The sequence below is a fragment of the Castor canadensis genome, chromosome 9 (genome assembly GCF_047511655.1).
Source record: "Castor canadensis chromosome 9, mCasCan1.hap1v2, whole genome shotgun sequence".
NCBI classification, from domain to species: Eukaryota; Metazoa; Chordata; class Mammalia; order Rodentia; family Castoridae; genus Castor; species Castor canadensis.
The window spans coordinates 122,015,277-122,036,982 of record NC_133394.1 but is presented as its reverse complement, the minus strand read 5'-3'; the positions used below and the strand labels follow the sequence as shown (position 1 = coordinate 122,036,982).

The 21,706-nt window shown below is 39.6% G+C and overlaps 1 protein-coding gene across 12 annotated transcripts in view; it reads right to left on the bottom strand.

Annotated features, from left to right (window-relative positions):
- Apbb2 (amyloid beta precursor protein binding family B member 2) overlaps positions 1-21,706 on the bottom strand; it is a 326,509-nt gene that overhangs the window by 188,621 nt on the left and 116,182 nt on the right. For 11 of the 12 annotated variants that reach the window (XM_074042381.1, XM_074042394.1, XM_074042378.1 and 8 more), the window contains exon 3: positions 9,042-9,156. The exons of the other annotated variant lie outside the window; for it this stretch is intronic. In XM_074042381.1, coding sequence (XP_073898482.1) covers positions 9,042-9,087 — 46 coding nt within the window. In that variant the 5' untranslated portion in view covers positions 9,088-9,156. The remainder of the gene's footprint in view (positions 1-9,041; positions 9,157-21,706) is intronic. 12 annotated transcript variants of the gene reach the window in all.

The following is a 21,706-nucleotide window of genomic DNA, read 5'->3' as shown; positions in this document are numbered from 1 at the left end:
CTCAGATTACATAAAAATTAACTAAATGTAAGTGCAAAAATATATAAAATTCTTAGAAAAGGAAGCATATGGATAAATCTCCAACACCTTGGATTAAGTAATGATTTCTTAAGACATGGCACCAAAAGCAAAAGCAATCAAAGGAGAAAAACAGATAAATTATACATCATCAAAATAAAAAACTTTCATGCTTGGAAAGACACAATCAAGAGAGTAAAAAGAATCTTAAAAAAAGGAAAAAATACCTGTAAATCACATATCTGAGAAGAGTCTAGTATCTACAGTATATGAAGAATCTTTAAAATTCATGAATAAAAATAACTCGATTTTACAATGAATCAATGATCTGAATAGATATTCTCCAAAGAATGTAACTCAAGAGCCAACAAGCACGACAAAAGATGCTTAATATTAGTCATTAGAAAAATGCAAATAAGACCTACAATCAGATACCAGTTCACACCTACTATGGTGGCTAACCAAAAACACAGACAATAAAACAACTGGCAAGGAGATGAAGAAAGTGGAACCTGATATGTTACTGGTGTGACTGTAAAGGGGTCCAATTTATTTTGTAAAACACTTTAGTAACTCCTCAAAAAGTTAAGTGTAAAATTACCATGATCCAGCAATTATACTCCCAGGTGAAACCCAAGAGAAATGAAAACATTTGCCCACGCAAAAACTTGTACAGAGATGGTCATAGCTACATTTTGCGTAACAGAAAAAAAGTGGAAACAATTCAAATGTCCATAAAGTGATGAATGGATAAGACAAATGGGCACATCTATAACTTGGAATGTTATTTGGCAATAAAAAAGAATGAAGTACCAAGTATTTACCGCAACATGGCTAAATCTTGAGAAAACATATTACATGACACATGTTACAGATTATGATTCCCTACTTATGAAATGATCAGAACAGGCAAATTCAGAGGGACACAATAGCTTGATGGTTACCTAGAGAGAAGGGAGAATGTGGAGTGACAACTAATCATAGGTATTAGGTATCTTTGGGAGTAATGAAAATGTCCTGAATTAGACAGTGGTGATGGTCACACAACTTTTGAGTACTAAATACCTCTGAATTTTATACTTTAAAAGGGTGAACTTTATAGTATGTGAATTTGATTTTATTTGGGAAGGGGTACAATCTCAATGGACAGCTTCAGTAATGGACTAGAATTGTCAAAAAGCAAATTCATGAACTGGAAGATAGCTTGGGAAGAGATTGTAACTCAGCTAGCCAATAGTGTTTGGCTAATACAAGCTGGAGATCTGTCAACACAGTGTCTTGGAGCTTCCTTATATTTTCCTTTACTATACCTTGTCTCTTAGTCCTATCAGGATAGTGTACCTGCCCTAGCAATCCTGACAGGGGTAGATAGGTAGGTAGGTAGGGGGTGTGTGTGTGTAAGTTCCTATGACAGCAAACAGTAGAAAAAGGAAGTTGAGAACATTGACGGAAGGTATCATAGGCTGAATAATGCCTCCCTCCCTGAAGGTTATCTACATCCTGTTCCCTGGACCCTGTGAATGTTACCTCATATGGGCACAAGGGACTCTGCTCTTCAGAGGTGGTTAAGTTAAAACCTTGAGAAGGGGAGGCACTGTGGATTATCTGGGTGGATCCCAAATGAAATCACAATTGTCTTCATAAGAGGGAGATGGGGAAGATCTGACTACAGAGGAAGAGATGGTGATTTGATCAAAGGTTGGAGCAATCCTCTATAAAGAAATAGAAAAGGACCCAAGCCAAAAACACGGGCAGCCACTAGACGCTAAAAAAAAGTCAAAGGCAGGGCTTCTCCACTAGAACTGCTGGCACCTTGGCCTTAACTCAGCAGGACTTATAAACTTTTGCTCCCCAAAATTGTAAAAGAAGAAAAATATGTTAAACCACTACATTTACAGTAATTCATGATGACAGCAATAGTGAACTAAACAGGAAATAAGTAAAACAGGACTTTTTGTAATTAAGCCCTAACAGAGATAAGGCAACTGAAACAGAACATAGGGGCCATCAGACCCACCTCCCAGTTTGCAGAGGAAGACAAAAATTCCTTCGTAAGGGTAAGGGAAATGAAGTCAGGTTGGTGCAAACCATATAGGCTGTCCCGTTCACCAGCAACTTACCCTCAACACAACTGAAGCTACAGAAGCATGTGCGATGGGAAGAAGGAAGTTTTGGGAAAACTTGAAATGTGCAAGGAATTCCTCCTGTTTCAATGCTGAGCTAAATATTCAAACAAGTAGATATATGCTCATTTATTCAATATTTATTTATTGGGCACTTCTTAGGGGTCAGGCTCTGTACTTTTACTGCTTTCACAGTGATGCCTCAGAACTTTTGTTCTCAGAAACATTTACACAATTACATCAGGAAACGGGTGCTAATGCACCAGATAAACAAAAACATGATTGTGTAAAAAGCACTTTTATTTTTGTCACTGCTGTTACATATTCAAGCAAATTACCTGCACCTACTTGGCTGTGATCACTCTCATTTAAACGATCTTTATCTCGGCCCATTTGCAGCTATTTTAAGCAGTTAGGATCCCAAGGTTAAACACTGCTTACTATCTATTAATTTTCTGAGTTTTATGCCTTGAATACATCTGCTGCCTCTGCCTTGGTTTTCCCTAGAGCCAAACTGCACTTCTAGTTCTCTCTCTACAAAACATATATAATAGAATTTTTGAACTACAGATTTCCTAACTATTAGCAAGTCCAGCTCTCAATTCACAGATGTCAGAAGTGAGAGTCAGAAAGGTTTAATGACTCATCCACAATCTAGGCCGAAAAATGTCAGGGCCAGGGCTGGAACCCAGGCCTCCAACTCCATCAGTTCAGAGCCTCTCCCATAATCATAGGCTGCTGCTCTTGAACCCAGACTTCTAGGCCTGAGGGACCTGTCTAATGGAAAACCTGGCTACTTATCTCTTCAAGGAGTCAGACTTTTAGCTTGAAACTAATACACACCAGACACAATGGAACAAGCATATTACCAATACAAGTTAACACTTAGGTTTTCCACATTGGCTCACACGTATTTAATGTGGCTGATTCTGGACCACTGAACTGATAAAAAAGATGTGAAGCCTCCATTTTAGGGAAAAAGTAAAGAAATGCAAATTATGCAAACAATGAAGAGTATGTTTGGCCTATTAGACTGGAGAGGGCTTTTGTCTCTCCCTGTTTCTGGAGTGGGAAGAGCTGGGCAGGCCTCACCCCAGGATGCTGGAACAGAGAGGGATAAAACCTTTCCCAAGGGCATCTGCAAATGTCAAGCAGTATCTTTAAAGCATGCCAGAACACCCTGAGCTTACAATTTCACTTCAAGGCATTTTTTTCTTTAAGGTCAAAAAGAAGTTTCTGTATAGAAGTTCTGTGTAGTGATTAATCTAGAAGGACAGAAAAAGACTGGAAATTCCCTAAATGTTAAGCCATGGGTGATTGTTAATTATTCGTACATCCATACAAGGTAATGAAGCATAAAATCACACATGAAAGAAGATTTAGTAATATCAGGAGACTCACAATGAAGTAAGTGACCAAACAGCAGGTCCTAAAATTGGTTGTACTGTACACATGCATGTACATACATGTATTTATCACAAAGATGCATGCAAAATGTCATAGATGGCTTTTCTTTTGTTTTTCTATTCACATGTTTTCTAACAAATAGATTTTCAGTGTTATTTTTCAAACCTTGTTGCTTTTAACCTTTCCCAATTCTCACATCCACTCTTCATTTAAGGACTTCCCAGGGACCTCTGGCCAGTGACCCCAGCATCTGGAAGACCCTGCAGGACTGCCTTCCACATGGGGAAAACCAGTATGAAGAGCCCTTCTTTTAGGGCCTACACCGTACCCTGGTTATTTGGGGGTAGGGGATAACCAGGCTCACTGAAAGTTGAGCCCAACGTATGGAGGGTGCAAGTCAAACTAGTGACCTGACCAATGGTCTTTCACCAGGATCAAGGTTCCTGCTTCCATCCAGGGGAACCGGCCTCCCTCAGCAACATCACATTAGTCAGCCTACCACAGGCTCTGACTGCTTCAAGTTGCTACGAAAGTCAGTGGAGTGTTTACAAAGAGATTTATGGGGCTAAGGGTGTAGCTCAGAGGTAGAATTATGCTTAACACATGCAAAGTCCTGGGTTCTGTCCCCACCATCAAAAGAAAGGGAAAAAATTTCTGATACTTTTAGTATTGAAGTACAGAAAAGGATTTAACAAAATATTAAAAAGTAATTATCTCCTGGTGTGTAAGTTGTGACAATGTGTTCCTTGTTTTCCTTCTTTTTTTCTTTTTCTATACAAAGCACGCATTACCAGTATGGTTTTTAGAGTGTTACCACTGCTGTGCTTATTATTATCCCTCTTTCTAGATGAAGTGTTCTCATAGGGCCTTCAGGTTACTGTGGTTACTGGGTTTGGTGGGATAAGAGAAGAAATGAATGACAGATGTCAGCATTCTTTCTTGCTGAACCTTTTAGATCTTTAAGACCCATACTAGCAAAAGCCTTGCTGGGGAACCAAAGTGAGGAGATGTCACCTAAATAGGCAAATGCCACATCAGCAGACTGCCAGGTCTGCTCTAACAAGTTACTTTGTAGTTTCAAGCCTTAGTTTTTACTCATCTGTAAAATGGGAACAATATGATGAATTTTTCAATGCTTATCTAGTTTAAAGTGGAATGCTTCCACTAAATACAGGACAGTGTGCAGCATGGGGAAGTACCTCAAAAAAAACTCTCCCCTTTCATCAGTGAGAGCAGGAAAATCAAGGAAGAGAGGCCAAAGAAATATTCATGTGTCTGTCACTATTTAAATTTTGCTGTTTTGTTTTTTTGAGATAGGGTCTCACTATCTCAAAACTTATAATCCTTCCCCACAGCCTTTCAAGTGCTAGAATTGCAGGTGTACACTTTTTAAGCGTCAATCTCTTAAGTGGGAAAAGAGAGGAAATACCCATGCTCAAAACAGAGCACAGGAGTTGAACAACCCATGGTGCAGCCCCTGGACCAAGCCCCAGTGACCACCTGTTGGCCTGGGCCCACACAGGCTCTCTGAGTACTCTGAAAATGCCTCCCAGAAGGGGAGCTGTCCTGAAGACAGCTATTATCCAGCCCAAGGTGACATCACAAAACTCAGACTGCTACCAGAGATAAAATGTCATACTCACTCACAGAGGTGAGGAAGGAAACGAACATGACTTTAGTGTCAAAGTCTAGACAAAGCAGACACGCATACCAAAACATAAGCAGTAACTGGGGACACAAGTTTCTGGGAAGCTGAAGGAGCTGGGAAAGCAGGAGCTCCTGAAAAGGAGGCAACTCCACTACAAGTTATCAAAGGATAGCTCCTCATTCCAGAGAGAGAATAGCATGGGTAATGGCACAATGACCTTAAGACAAGGAATACTATGTCAAGAGCAGCCCATGTAAGCTGGCACAAGACATTAATCAAAGAGTAATAATATCAACAATGACAAATGCCAATCATGCAGAGTGGGCATGAAAAATGTGAAGAGCTCAAATGCAGGGTGACCTTGTGGACTATAGAGAAGCCCCAGAGATGCTCCTTCACTGGATTAATTTGGCTACAATGCACGACTGAATGTGTAGGCAGAGGCTGCAGGTCAGAGGTCTATGACTATTTCAACAGTCTATATTCTGCCACTCAAGGTTACAGTGGTGGCTGTAGTCATACAAAGGAATGGATAGGCGCACACAATGATAAATACAGATGCAATTGTATTAGCAAGTCCCAGAATACTTCAAAGTTCTATTCTTAATGCAAACATAAAGTCTGGAAAGGTCAGCTCTGGCTATTTACTTCTTATTCCAGTGTTTAATAGATGCCATTTTGCATTCCATCAAAGACTAGCATCCTGACCTGTGTGAAGAGAACACTGAAAGGCTGAACAATGATTCCAAAACAGAAAGAAAATGAAAACTCCCATTGGACACATGAGTCTCAAAAACAAGCCAGAGTACAGCAGTGTGTCCTGCCAATCCTTGACTTAATGGTTTTGACCACACATGATGATAAAATTATAAATTCTAGAGATTTTTGTTTTTTGAAATAGTTTCATTTCCCTGGGGAACAGTATGACCCTACTGAGACACAGGCCTAGCACAAAGGCCCCAAGTCAGCTTAGCTTCTTTGCCTTACAAAAGAACAGACTAAGCAGCTAAGGTTAAAATCTCCAACAGCTAAGAGTGGTCCCCATATGATGTCAGTTGTGGGTTTTGACAAGCAAACTGTCTTGAGCAATCAGGATGAGTGAGATACAAAGGAGGGAGGGCAAGAATGGGAAACAAGCCACACAAAATAAATAATGGTATTCACACAGTGGACTAAGGATCAATGACACTAAAAGTCAGAGATCGAAAACACAGAGAGTAAAATCACCTTCTACCTCCAGGGAAAGTCATTTCTAGCAACAATGTTCTATAGACATGCACCCCAGAAAAAGGCAGCTGCTCCCTCTCCCTCCCATTCAAAATGGATGTAAGTGACATCGGAGCCATCTCCATTCTGAGGATAGCTGGCCCCTTACTGGGGCCAGATAAGAGAGCTCTTGGTAACAAATACATCAGGTGGGCTAGGGTGTGGCTCAAGTAATAGAGAACTTGCCTAGCAATCATGAGGATGTGAGTTCGAACCCTAGTACCACAAATATAAATAAGTAAATAAATAGATGCAGGAACAAGTGAATGAATAAATAAATGAATATATCCATTAGGTGGAAAAGAAGAGCTTCCTTGTAACTGCTGGGCAGTACAGGCCTGTGCAGCCTGAAGCCTGTGGGTCAGCTCTGGAAAGCCACTTGACTGATAGATGGTATGTCATTCCCCCAAGACAGTGAGAAACGAGCATGTCCATGTATGTGAGTTTCCCAGATAAATTTACTTCTTCCACTCCAAGAGACCAACCATTTTAATTCTAACCATTGTGAAAGAATTTCCTCAAAATGTATCAGGTTAAACCACATGAAATTAGCATTTCTGTAGGTCAAAAACTGTCAAGTGCTAACAAGTCACATCCTTCCAGCTTTCCTCTTCAGCAAGGGGAGTCAATTTTTTCCTAACAGAATCACAGATATTTTAGGCTTTGAGGACCAAGACGCAAAATGGAGATTATGTAGGTGCTTATATAACCACTTAAAATGTTACCGTTTAAAAATATAAAATCCCATTGGAGAACATCATTCTGAGTGAGGTTAGCCTGGCTCAAAAGACCAAAAATCGTATGTTCTCCCTCATATGTGGACATTAGATCAAGGGCAAACACAACAAGGGGATTGGACTATGAGCACATGATAAAAGCGAGAGCACACAAGGGAGGGGTGAGGATAGGTAAGACACCTAAAAAACTAGCTAGCATTTGTTGCCCTTAATGCAGAGAAACTAAAGCAGATACCTTAAAGCAACTGAGGCCAATAGGAAAAGGGGACCAGGAACTAGAGAAAAGGTTAGATTAAAAAGAATTAACCTAGAAGGTAACACCCACGCACAGGAAATCAATGTGAGTCAATGCCCTGTATAGCTATCCTTATCTCAACCAGCAAAACCCCTTGTTCCTTCCTATTATTGCTTATACTCTCTCTACAACAAAATTAGAGATAAGGGCAAAATAGTTTCTGCTGGGTATTGAGGGGGGGAGCGGGAGGGGGTGGAGTGGGTGGTAAGGGAGGGGGTGGGGGCAGGGGGGAGAAATAAACCAAGCCTTGTATGCACATATGAATAATAAAAGAAAAATGAAAAAAAAAATATATATAAAATCCCCTCTCAACTCCCATAAGAACAGGCATCGGCAGGGTTTGGCCCATTGGCCATGGTTCTCAATCTCTATCTGCAGCATGCAGGTACACTTTTTTCACGATGCTGTTCACTATGAAAACTGCTAGCTTTAGAGTAAACAGTAATGCCTTAGAGATATTACCGAAAATGTGGAAAAGCTGTTTACTCAACACTGCTGGTTTCATGCTAGTAGTTGCTCAGAGTCCCTATTCCATGGTCAGGAATTCAGTCCCATTGCTACTAAAATGCTTTTAAACTATCTGGTTTACTTTCCAAACAACTGTCTGGATGAGGGCTTGAGGACCATGTGATTCTAACTTTTCTAAGGGAAAAAAAAACAAAACTGAGCCAGGTAAGAAAAGGAGATTGAAGGGTAAATATGAATAAACATAACTACAGAAAGAATAGGGGAGGAGCAAGGTATTGTGGGGAATTACCCCAAACATCCCAATTTGAAGCCAAAATTCCAAATTCTCTTCTCCAAAGAGATGCAGAAAAAAATAAATTAGTATCTACAAAGCTGGCCCAAAGCTGGAAGACGGAAGGGAACAAGAAAACTAAGTCTGGAACAAACTGCCCTTAACACAAATAAAAGTAGATCCTTCAACGGGAGGCAAACACTTTTCCTCCCCAGTAATCAGGGTTAAAGACAAACGGGGAGGAATGCAATTGCAGCAGTTCCCTAAAGACTGGCAGAAAAGCTTGTGTTTTTCGACATGGAAAGTCACCACTGAGTGTCCTTCTTTGCAGAACGCTAGAACCAGAGTCACCCTACCCAATGCGTGAAACATGGAAATACCCAGGGGACTTATCTTCTGAGTCCATGAAGTTTTTTATTTCCAATCACTGGGAAGAGTTTTAATTCATAGCATTACTATTGCTCCAAATGTCATCTATATTGTGATGAAAAGAAAAAGTTGTTTTTAAAGCCAATATATGAACGGACATACTGAAACAGAAGAGGGAGATGGCTCACCTTCTGGTCTTCTAGAGCTACCTGATTATGTGAATCCTAATTTAGATGACATTTTTCACCATTCAATATTAAAAATTTACCCCAGAGCAAATCATTCTGCATTTCTAAATACTCTGACTTAAATATTATAAACCTTCATCAGTTTTGTACCCTGATGTGGGAAGGGAAAGAGGAAGGGGAAGGGGTAGGGAAAGGAGAAGGAGAAGGGAAAAGGAAAGGGGAAAGGGAAAGGAAGGGGATCCCATACGCACATGAACTTCCTGGACGACAGTGAGCCTCTGGGTACCGTCTGCCCATAGCGACAGTCAGCACATTAGCAGGGGTCTCAGCAGCTACCAAGTACTCAGGAAACAGTGAGATGGTTAGCTGTGGTGGGGGAAGAAACAAAACAGAGACTTAGGATCATGATTACATTTTTTTTCATTAAAATGCTAATGATGACCACAAATTTCCAGCTAATCATGCTGATGAATTATTCACAGTTCCATGGAGACAAGTCTCCTTGTCCCTGCAGGCAGGCGCAGTTTGCTGATGATTAGCACGTGACCTCTGAAGTAAGTGTGACAACTCCCTGGGTCAGAGCTGGCCCTTGCTGGCCCTTTTTAGGAGGCCAGTGTCAGGACAGCAGTAGTCTGGTTCTTTGTTGTGATTCCTGACCTAATATCCTATAAACACTCTAAAAGCTCAAAAGGAATAAAGAAATTTTGCTGTGTTGGAGATGCTACATGTCAAATTGATTTTTTTAAAAAAACTTTCCATTGAAGAATAACATAAATATAAAAACTACATTCACTACAAGTGGCAAAGTCAATGAATTTTCCGAAACTGAACACATCAGTCCACAGAGGAACATTATCTTGTCCAGCAGAAGTACGCTTCATGCTCCCTTCTAAAGGTAACACCGATAGATCACTTTTGCACATTTTTGTGGACATCAAATTGACTTACTGTCACTATTAATTTTTCATTGAAAAGACATATGCTGAATATACACTATATGTCAAAGCACTAGTGCTAGAAAGATGAATAAGACACTGTCTCACTTTCTAAGGAAAGCAGGGCTGAGGGACACATACAACGAGCCCCATAGGACAGTGGGATGGGTGTAATGATTCAAGACTCATATCCAGCAGGGGCATCTAGCCCAGAAATAGAGAGGTTGGGGAAGGGCCACCTGGCCCATCCTAATGCTGCATTAGTCAAGACAACAGAAAAGACAAAGGCAAGAAACCACACAGTGTTCCTGGCTCCTGTCTAGGGAAGAGTTTGCAGTCTAAAGGACAGGGAAGAAGCCTGGGGCCAGACCTCCCCCTTTAACCCAGATGCAGACGGCCACACAGGGGTCAGATCTGTTTGCGTGCTCTATGGATCTGAGGGGCAGAGTAAAGGCAGGAGAGCAGGCAGGCCAGTTACTTATCACAATCATTCAGACAGTAGTGGCAGGGTAGAGATTAGGGTAGTGGACTGTGGAGGAAAGGGAGAAAAGAATTAGTACTTGGAAACATCCAGAAGCTAAAAGCAAAGCAACTTGGTAGACTACACATGGGTACATGTCAAGAATACAGTAGAAGGAATAAGGAAGACAAAAAGTGTAATTGAGGCATTAGAAACTACGGTGTAGACGACTCAAGTGGGGCTGCCGGATGAACGTGAAGCTTGGGGAAGAAGCCTGTGCCACACATAAAAGCAACATGGGATTATTACATGGAGAGTAGCAGAGACCACATCAGTGGGGGACGTCACTGAGAAAAGTGGGCAGAGTGGGAAGATCACAGGGTTAATACTAAGAGCACAGCCTGAGAGAACAAGAGCTGGGACAGAATGAGCAGAGGAAAATGATCTTCTGAAGAAAACCAAGGAAGAATGGGAGAGAATTACCATGGGACATAAAAAGGCAAAGATAAAAAATGAAAAATACACTTTGGATTTGACATTTAAGAAGTCACTGACCCTGTGAATGAGGTCTGTTTAGTGTAGTGGAGGAGGCTGAGACAACACAACTGACAGTGTGTTGCAAGTGCAAGAGCTGGGAAGGAGAAAGGACAGGTTTGGGAGAGCATAGGTGCTAGCAGATACAACGCAGGTTGAAGGGAAAAGCCAAGGAAACCAGGAGGAAGAATAAGGATGAATTAGACTTCAAAAGAGGCAGGAAAAGGGCAGGAGAACAGATGAAGGATGATCTGTACCCTGTGACATTAGAAGGAGAGTAAGACAGTAAGTTAACAGTGAGTAGCACTAGGATGTTGGTGGTGATAGACCAAATGACAGCATCTTGAAAATGGTTGGCAAGGCTCTTTGCTGAGAATGAGGTGACAAATAGTTTGAGGACACAGATCTTGAAATTTTTGGTCTCTGGTATGCTATCAAAAAATGAAAGTAACCCAACCCTGTTTTAAGGCAAACAAACACACATGCCAGTACAGATCAAAGTAGAAAGGGGCATTTGTGGCGTAAGCACACCTCCAGTGAAATTTACGAGTATCAAAAACAGGGTATAAGCAAAAGATTTAGAAGAAGGCTCTTCCTAAAATGATCTTAGGTTTGGGATGCCAACCTTTCCAAAGATTAACATACAGTTTCATTAACCAAAATCATTACCCACCATCCTAAAATCTCCCTGAGCTGCTCAATTTCAAAGATCCCTCTTCACATGACTAACCGAGTCAACAAGAAAGAGGCAGGCACTGGCAAGTAAAGGCAGGAAGGAGGGGAGAGTGGAGTTGACTTCCTCTTATCTTGATGCTCTTAAGTCAGCAGCATACTTTTCCACATAGGACTCTAACAAATCCAGAAATGGAGTGGAGTAGCTTTGTTCTTAGAACACAGCCCAGTAATGACAAAAGTAGCAAGTTCACCAGGAACCTAACGCAACGGAAAACACCTTGAAAGGCAGCTTTTAATTTTTCTAGGCAGTCTTGTGATCTCAAAAACCCTAAAGCTGCCACATGGTTTGTCTGTTCTGAACAGGAATGAGATCCAGGCCATTTTAGTACCATGTAATCCTCACTGAGGTCAGCCATGATAGAGATGGTACCAGACATTAGAAGCCTACTAACTGGGCTGTTCATCTTTGTATCCCTGCAGTATAGGATATAGTAAGCAGTCACCAAATGTGGATTAAATAAATAATTCAGTACAGAAATGAAGAGTTTTCACAATTTAGAAGTAAGGGGGCCAATTGCATGGTGAGAACGGAAAGTCTTCCAATGTATTCCTTTCCTACTGTAACTGACTCAGAGCAAAGCTGTGAAGTACATTCAACTGCATATTTTATACAGAAGAAAATCTTGAATTCGTAAGTAAATATTGTGTTAAGCACGTTTTAGGAACTATGAGACTATGAAAAATAAGACGTTCCTTCAATGGGAAAATAGGAAGGTATGAGCATTTTGAACACACAAAGAAATAGAAATGGAAGACTTTACATCTGTCTGCCTTCTTTGTGATCCTTCTGTATGAAGGGCAGGACATCATTACTCTAACAGCATGGAGCCTCTCCCCTGGGGATGCTCACATCCCCAGCAACCTGCTTGTTTAACTGTCTGGGGGCAACACGAGAAACAGTAATGAGATAATCTTAAGACTCACTTCCTTGAAAATTCTGAGACTTCATCCCGGGTTCAGATCTATGTTCCGTCCTAACATGTAAGTATTTCAGTCAGTAGCCACGCCATTTTGCTTCTCATAACACACAGCTCTGAGGTATCATGGGTCATACTGAACACATTTTGTACATTACACAGTGGCACACTGTAGTATTTGTCTAGAACAACCTTAATGATCGTTTTCAAAAGTGAGGAAGAGTTTATTATTAGGCACTACATCACAGAGTTTTTGAACTGTTTAAAAAGCAACTTGATACTCAAAAAATCAAATCTGAGCAGCAATGCATTGAGAACAAAGCACCTTTTTTTTTTTTTACAGTGTGGAGATTAAACCCAGGACCTGGCACAAGTCTTTGAGACTACCATTCCTCTTTCTATTCTTAAGAATGCAAAGACACTAAGATAAACAAGCCGCTATTCTGTTGCCTAAAAGCCATGATAGGGAGGAAGGGGATTTATTTGCCAGTCCACAGAGTGTTTGGTGTGCAGCTTCTTAATTACTGTATTTATGGTACTCTCACAATGTATTCACCACCCCAATGCTCTACCCAGTCATTAATCCTCAACAAATACATTAATACCTCCCTCCTCTCCTGCAAATCCTTATTGTGCAGATATAGAGCAAAAATGCCAACAATTCTTTCAAAATAAACATTTCATGCCAGCAGCCACTAGTTCTACTCTCCTGACTTAACTATATTATCACACTCTATACCTCTGCTGAAGTATCTGCTGCTATTGATCCAAAAGATGAATCTGTAAACAAAATTTATAAAACATTGTAAAACTACCTATACACTTTCATATGAAAAGTATTATAAACTAAAAAAAAGGTTGCTCATGCTCTTCAAAAATAACATATTCTATAACTCATTCTGCTGCTACAACACAGAAAAGTATCTGCTTTTTAGAAATTTCAAGGAATAAGACATTAAGAATGATATTTTTCTTCTTTCTACCTGAGTCCCCTTCTTATGGTGATTTCAACATGTTTAAAAATTCTATATTCATTCTTGTAGGAGAAAAATAGAGGGGATGAACCAATTCAGGTTATAATACACATATACATGGAAATGTCACAATGAAACATCCCAGATAGCTTAAACAAACAAAAACGTCTTTTTTTTTTTTTTTTTTAACAAAAACAGAGAATAGAAAGGTAAAATAGGTCTTATCTAGTGGTTGGTACCAGTGGGAGGATGGAGAATATAAAGGAAAGGGTATATAAGAGTGAATATGGTAGAAATATTATGTACACATGTATGTAAATGGAAAAAATGAGATCTGTTGAAACTGTTCCAAGAATAGGGAGAGAGGGGATAAAGGAGAATGATGGAGAGGGTAAATTCAACTATGATATATTGTAAGAACTTTTGTAAATGTCACAAGGTACCTCCAGTACAACAATAATAAAAAAATACCACAAAAAAATGATAAAGATTTTCATAATAGTATAAGGACTACCCAGCTAAATATTAAATGGGTTTAATTTCAACCACAGGGGTTAATTTTTTTTTCTAAAAGGAGAGTTCAGAATATGATGCATCTTTGGTGACACAGGATCATCAGTGAGACAATCAATTTTATTGCCCTGTTGGAATGTGAGGAGAAAGAACTGATCCAACAGTTACTAGGCAAGAGCTGGGTTTCTACCACCTCAAGGAAGGCTGGATGGGGAGTTGCTGCCAAAGCAAAAGGGTACACCGAGAGTCAAAAGGAAGAGCCTGCTGAAGTTCAAACACCAAGTACAGAATACACTTTGAAGAATCAAAGGTGAACCCAAGGTACAAATCCAGGTCTAGACAAGATCATAAAGAGACAGAGAGTAGCCCTGGCCATGTGTGTGCACTGTTCAACCTGCCTACTGCTGGGCAGCAAGACAGCTGCTCTCAGAATCTTCCAGGGCACACAGGGCTTTTTTTTTTTTTTTTTGCAATAACTTTTTTTTCTTTTTTTTGGGGGGGGGTTCATTTATTCATATGTACATACATTATTTGGGCCATCTCTCCCCTGTGCCCGCCCCCCGCCCCCTCCCTCTCCCCCAACCCCTCTCGCTTCCAGGCAGAACCTGTTCTGCCTTCCTCTCCAATTTCGCACAGGGCTTTTTGTTCCTCTACTTGATGGCTTATGGCTTCTAGGCTTTGGGTGATATTTTGTCTGCCTTTCACAGTTTGGCTACCTCTTCTCTCTCGCCCTAAAGAGTTACATCTTTGTCAGAGTACCAACCTTTCCTTTCTTTTATTATTCATATGTGCATACAAGGCTTGGTTCATTTCTCCCCCCTGCCCCCACCCCCTCCCTTACCACCCACTCCGCCCCTCCCTCTCCCCCCACCTCAATACCCAGCAGAAACTATTTTGCCCTTATTTCTAATTTTGTTGTAGAGAGAGTATAAGCAATAATAGGAAGGAACAAGGGTTTTTGCTGGTTGAGATAAGGATAGCTATACAGGGCATTGACTCACATTGATTTCCTGTGCGTGTGTGTTACCTTCTAGGTTAATTCTTTTTGATCTCACCTTTTCTCCAGTTCCTGGTCCCCTTCTCCTATTGGCCTCAGTTGCTTTAAGGTATCTGCTTTAGTTTCTCTGCGATAAAACACTGCTTTTGGTTCATAGTGTGTCCTTAACTGCTCAAAATAGGAAACAGAAGTACTACTACAGCTCTAGATTTGATTTTTTTCAAAAAAAGTAGAATGTAAAATTCCCCACTGTGATTTTCCAATTTTGCTTCTTGTTTAACAACTTCTTATTCAAAGTTATTTTTTTTCTACTTTTCTTTACAGTATCTTTTTCTCTCTTTAAAAGAAACTTGCAATAATAGTCACTAACATATCTGCACGCCCCCTCACAGTTTATATGTCATCTTTGTTCACCTTATTTCCCTTAAATGACTTCTGTTTTGTTCTTTATTTGCTCTTTTCTCACTTTCAGAAACACAAGGCAGAACTTTCTAAAATCAGCAAAATATCATGAAACACATTATACTTCATAGAACTGTCTAATGCAAGTTGAACTGAATTTAGACATTTCAGTATGCCTAAATTCGACACCCAACTCATCCTGCAAATACTTATTTTCTTTGTTGCTAATGATCTCTTGATGTTAAAATAGTGTAAATCTACCAAAACATATTAAAACAAGACAGGTGAGTCACTTTGAGAGTCATCAAAGATAATAAAAGAAAACTAAACGGAATTGGTTGGAAAATTACAGAAAGAAAACAAAAGGAATAAAGCTGCAGTTATTTCAGCTTCCAGTAAAATTTCCATCATCTATCTTACCAGAGCTATTTTTCCCCAAACTCTGCATTAAGTAATCTGATCATTAAATCTGTGAAAACCACAAGGGATGTGCCCATCTCATTAAGAAAGATCATCATCTGAGCTATGATAACGAGAAAGAGCATCTATTTTTGGTTTTAAGGACAGAAGTACTTCCTGCCTGTTGCTCAGAGCGGCAACACTTCTAGGAGCTTTAGCACAAAACAGATGCCCTGGCACTGTACCTACCATGATGACAAGAGGAACCTTCACATGGAAATGCTTCCTCCCACAGCCTCTACAGACTCTCTCCATCCTGACTTATCAACAAAGATTACGAGGTACTCAAAATAGAAAAACATCAATTCTAATATGCAAAGATAAATTTTTTAAAGTTTTTTAAAAATATATTGTATATTAGGAATCAGATCAGATTCCCTTCTGTCTACTCAATTCCTGCAGGACATAAAACCTTTATAATTTGAATTGGCTTCCCTTTTGCTTTACAATGGATGAATAAAGCCAAAAGTAACTTTATAGTAATCCTCGATACACCTTAATAATATATAAAAACATAATAAAAATCAGTTGTTAGTCTTAAAATTTAATTTTAGCAAAATTTAAGAAAAGTTGAATGAAAGGTGATATTTAGTCCTGATTCAACAGTGATGATTCAATAACATAAGCCTTTGGCACATCACAAAGCCTTCTGTGTTTTGCAGGAGATGCTCTGATGGTTTTACGCTAAGAATGGAGAAGGATACCACGGTCCAACATTTTTCCACTGAATCTACAGAAATGCGTCATGAAAGCTCTAGTCCCCACAGAACACAACTGGAAATACTAACAGAGTGGCTCTTAGGAAACTTATTTTTTCCAGCCTAGACACAACTCAAGTCAAACTATCAGGAAGTCTAAGAAAGACTGACTCAGCTGGAATTATGTTTCTGCAAAACCTCAGCTGAGAAAAATACTAACAGTGAAAACAAACTGAGATGTAACCATCGTAGAGAGTTAAGGACAGAGACTTAAGGAAGGGAGAATAAAGGAGTCAAACCTTTACCTTTCTTAATAGGAAATCAATGTTTAATGACTAAAATTATTTTTAAAAATCAAGAAATATTAATATAAATGTAACTTGCTGCATGGAAGTAAAGAGCAGAAGAGCCAGATGAATTTAAAGTAGTTGCTCTGACAAGTGAAATATGCCAAAACAAATGAATGGGGCAGGAATTTGCAAGCTGTATTTATATATTATTGTAATGAAAAATGAGTTCTTAAAAGGGTAGAAATTGATCAATGAAACATATAAACCACCTAACTATACAAGACAACACGACAATGTGAAACTTCATTTTCTACTATAAACAAGGAAACAGATAAATCTTAATTCTCTCTTCCAGGTTAATCAAATTGTTAAAATTCAGTTTGATGCCCTTTGTATTATTACTTTAAGGGACATGCAGTGAGAAGTCAAAGCCACATCATCACACCTTTAGTTTTAGTTAACACATGGTAAAAGGGTCCCTGGATACCAGTGCACAAGGAAGAATTGGCCATCCTTGTTGTCACAGAGTTCACTGACTGCAGTTTCAGATGGATAAAATGTCTTGGTCACTGCCATCACCTCCCCTTCTACCTGAAGGGTACCTGAAGCTACCCTACTGGTGCTTCTTAAAGTGAGCTTTATGTATACGGGGGGAGAAGGGTGGGGATGTACAGCATCTCAACTCCTTCCTGTATCTGGGGGATTCTTCATCATGTTTTAATGAAAGGTACACTGTTCAACATAAAAGCAAAAATAGCCAGACACTCCTCTTCCCAGAGTCCCTGGCAGCTAAGGCATGGCACATGACTTAGCTTTGGCCAACCTTGAACCTACAGCTAGAGACATAAAGAAGTAGCAATAGGAGAAAAATGTCACAGGTGCAGACAATGTTTACAACATCCAGTGGCTAGAGGCAGCAAAGGCTGTTGTTAAAGAGTTGGTACTGAGTGGCCCCAATGGGGTGATCAGTGGTGGGTCTAACCTACCTAGAAGTAATCCTATTCTACAACTTTGCCTATGAACCTGGCAGCTGTTTCTGCCTTTTCCTTGACTCTGGCATTTCTAGGACATACCCAATATCGTCTCAATAAAATTCCTCTCTGCTTCAATCCCTCAGCCAGTCTCCCTTGCTTCTGCCTGAGAACCCTGACTGATATATTGCTCTAGGATATCCTGGCAGAAACAGGTAGCTGTCTCTGAAATGAAGAATGAAAAGCTAATGATTCTTAAGGCCCCAAAGCAAAACCAAGGATATTTTTCCACAGAGAAGCAAATAAGATACAAATAAAGGGCTGGTGGAGCAGCTCAAGCAGTAGAGCACCTGCGTAGCAAGTGTGAGGCCCTGAGTTCAAACTCTAGTTATCACAAAAATACAATAAAATTAAGTTTCCACTGGGAGTTATAGAAGTTTTGATAGGCTCATCTATTTTTTTGCATTAGTTTCCTCCAATGACCAACACATTCAAAGCTCTAACTCCCTGACTGACTGTACAGCAAGCGTCTTGAAGGTGATATGTTTGTAGATTGGGATTGGCACTGTGAACATCTGACCAGAGACTTACTTTCAGCATTGCTACTGTTGGGAGTGTGCAGAAGAACAGAGGGTGAAGAAGAACAATTTTCTTTGTCTTTCTACTTAAACCCAGCTTTCTGGGAGCTGAGACAGTCTGAAAATCAGTGGTTAAGAACTACCCTTGACAATGAAAATGCAAAACCAGGCATCCTGAGATTTATATTCAACTATGGAAACATGAACATTGCTGAAAAGCTACATCCATCTGTTCCATGCTCTGCAGCATATTCAGTTCTGAGTCTGAGGACACTGAACCCAAGTCATTTATCTACACATGTCTAGGGAGAACCACAGAAATTTTGTAGACGAAGCTACAAATTAAGATAGATAGCTCAGAATAAACTGTTGATGTAACCAAAAGGGCTTCATAAGAGTCAAATGCAGTAATGACTTTAATAGAAATGAGGGTGCTGAGAAAGAAGGCATCTCACTGAGGACCCATTGTCCGTGGGAACTAAGGAAGTCTTTGAGGAGGAAGAACAGCTACCTTTTGTTAGTGTGCACAACAAGACTACACATCCCCCATAAAGAGGGCTTACAAAATAAATGCAAACCCTCACACATGCACACAATTTCCCTTCCTGTGGTGTTATGTCACAAAGAATTACCAAGAGATCAATCCCTCAGCCATAGAAGTCAAGCTATAAATCACCATGCGGAAAAACTAATTTTATTTCAGTGGGTGATGCAAATGTGACTTCAAATTCCATCAACTGCCATACCATCTTTACTACACATTCTTCTGTGCAATCTGCTCTTTCCCTTGAAATATCTAATGGCCACTTAAACAAAGCTCCATCCCACAGTTGTCGAAATGAGCTATGCTGTGCTCTGTATTGGGAAAAGCGCAGGTAAATTTATCTCAGTCAATTCCACACTCCCTCTTGTTTCATGTGATCACATGGAAACAATAAGCTACTCCACACCACATTCCATCCATACAATGCCCCTAAGTGCAGGTGGGTCAGGTGAGTGCACATAGCTCTGTAAAGAATTTGGCACACTTCTGGTATTTAGGCTTGGGAAAGGGAGTAAGGAATCAATCTCAAAAGTAATTTTTTAGAGTCCCCTTCTCAAAAATTTAAAAATCCAAACACGTTTTTTTTTATGCACAAATATGGAAGAGGCAAGCTCATAGCTAGCTAATGACCTCTCAGTGGAGGAACCATACATAGCTACTTCAAAAACAGATTCATTGGATCAAACCTGAATCAAGACTTGGATATATAGAATTTTGTTTTTGTTTTAGCCCCTTTACAAAGGCTTAAGAGATCCTCCCAAAATTTGCAGAGGGCTTTTGTTTTACCCAGTGAAAGTCCCACTTCCAATCATCACAATGGTAGATTTTTAAACTTCTACTGTAAGAATCCCTACTAGATTATATAATCTTTCAAATACCTTCTTAATCTGATTTTTTTTTTCCTTGTAGGGTATAGGGAGTGATACTGAGGTTTGAACTCAGGGCCTTTCAGTTGGTAGGCAAGTGCTAGTGCTCTACCACTTGAGCCATGACCCCCAGCTCAAGGCATCACTAAAATGTTAGCACTGATTTCAAAAACAACATATATCACCTGATACTAAAGTTCTATAGAAGTTATAAAATGGTAAAACAGTGTTCATTTGGAAAAGAAGTTAACTGAAATAAGTCAAATTAATCGTCAGAGTATCAACACCTACTGAGGACACAGCAGGGTGGAATACCTCGGAACCAAGGAAGAAGCAGATGACACAGTTACTGGCAACAGGGGACTTGGTACATTGGGGAAACATGGCCCAGGAACCAGAAGATGCTCACAGAACACACGTGTAAATGTGAAGGAAGAGGTTGGGTAAGTCCAGGAGGGGCATTTTCTGCCAGATAAAACCATTATATACTTTATTATTATTTTTTAAACAAGGCCTAGCCATGTTGTCCAGCCTGCCCTGAACTCACAAGCTTCATCAGGGCTCTTGGCCACTCTCCTGAGACAATAGGAGCAGCCCCAGCAAGCACCCTCCGTACATTTCCCCACTGCAGGTACTGGCATTTGAACTCAGAGCCTCACACATGCTAGGCAGGCACCCTAGTGCTTGAGAAATGGCTCCAGCCCTTTTTGCTTTGGGTTATTTTTTAGGTACAGTCTAGTATTTTTGCTTCAGTTGGCCTAGAACCATGACCCTCCTACTTATGCCTCCAGTGTAGCTTGGATTACAGGCATGTACCACCACACCCAGCTATTGGTGAAAGTGGGGTCTAACTTTGTGCCTGTCTGTCCTCGAACTGTAATATTCCCAGTTCTGCCTCTCAGGTAGCTGGGGTTACAGGTATGAGCCGCCATGCCCAGAATACATACTTTTTAAAATATTACATGACATGATCACATGCACACCTCATATCTTAAAGGACACTTATCAACAATGCTGTCAGAGTCAATCTCCAGCAACTGAGGAACTTTACGCATAGCTTTCCAACACCCCTCGTCATCCTGCACCATTTATTTTAAACAAGACTGAGTATCCCACCACGCTATGAGATATCAAGGTCACAGAGGTGCCCTATTCAACTTTAAGTCCTTGGCTCCTGACACCTCTAAACATGTAATAATCCAATGTATTGTTGGTGGATAGATGAATGGGTGAACAAGTAATAGTAAGTGCCATAACAGCAACTATTTGTGATTTATACTACAAAGATTGGTTCTTTATAATAAAACATAACTCATGTGGCTTCTACAAAAGTTATATTTCATAAAGAAAATGAGTCAAAATTAATCAAAAAATATGAAAGGATGTGTACATTAAAGAACTGAGCAATATCAGGAAAGTGGCAAAAATCTAAATTTCCAACAGTTGAGCAACATGCATTTTATTATGGTCACACACTGGATAGATTATGTAGCTATTTAAAATGATGTCTATGAAGATTTGCAGCAGAGGGAAATTAAGATATAACAGTAATAAAATTAAGAGGAGCAAAACAAGATGTATAATACAAGTATAACCAAATAAATATGTACACATATTTAAAAACTGGAATGAAATACATACAAAAATTACTTGTTTAAATATGTCATAAATTTAAAACTTACAGGTGAGTTTTTCCACTCTAAACTTTTTATAAAACTACTGCACTGTCATTTATAGGCTCTATTGTAAAGCTAGAATTTTTACAGTAAAGTTCTAATAGTAATTGTTACAATAATTCATTGTAACATACTTCATCAAATCTAACTGCTATCGACTGGAAGATATACTATTCTTTTATGTACTAAGAATAAAATCAAAAGTGTTACCAGAAATGTTTGTAAAATGTCTGTGAATATAAGGTACATCAAATTTTAAAGATGCTAACATGTGAAAGAATGTGTCCTCAAATAAGTGAAATGAAATTTCATTATTATAAACTGACTGTGTAAGAAGTATTTTGCTCATAAAATAAGAGTGATCACT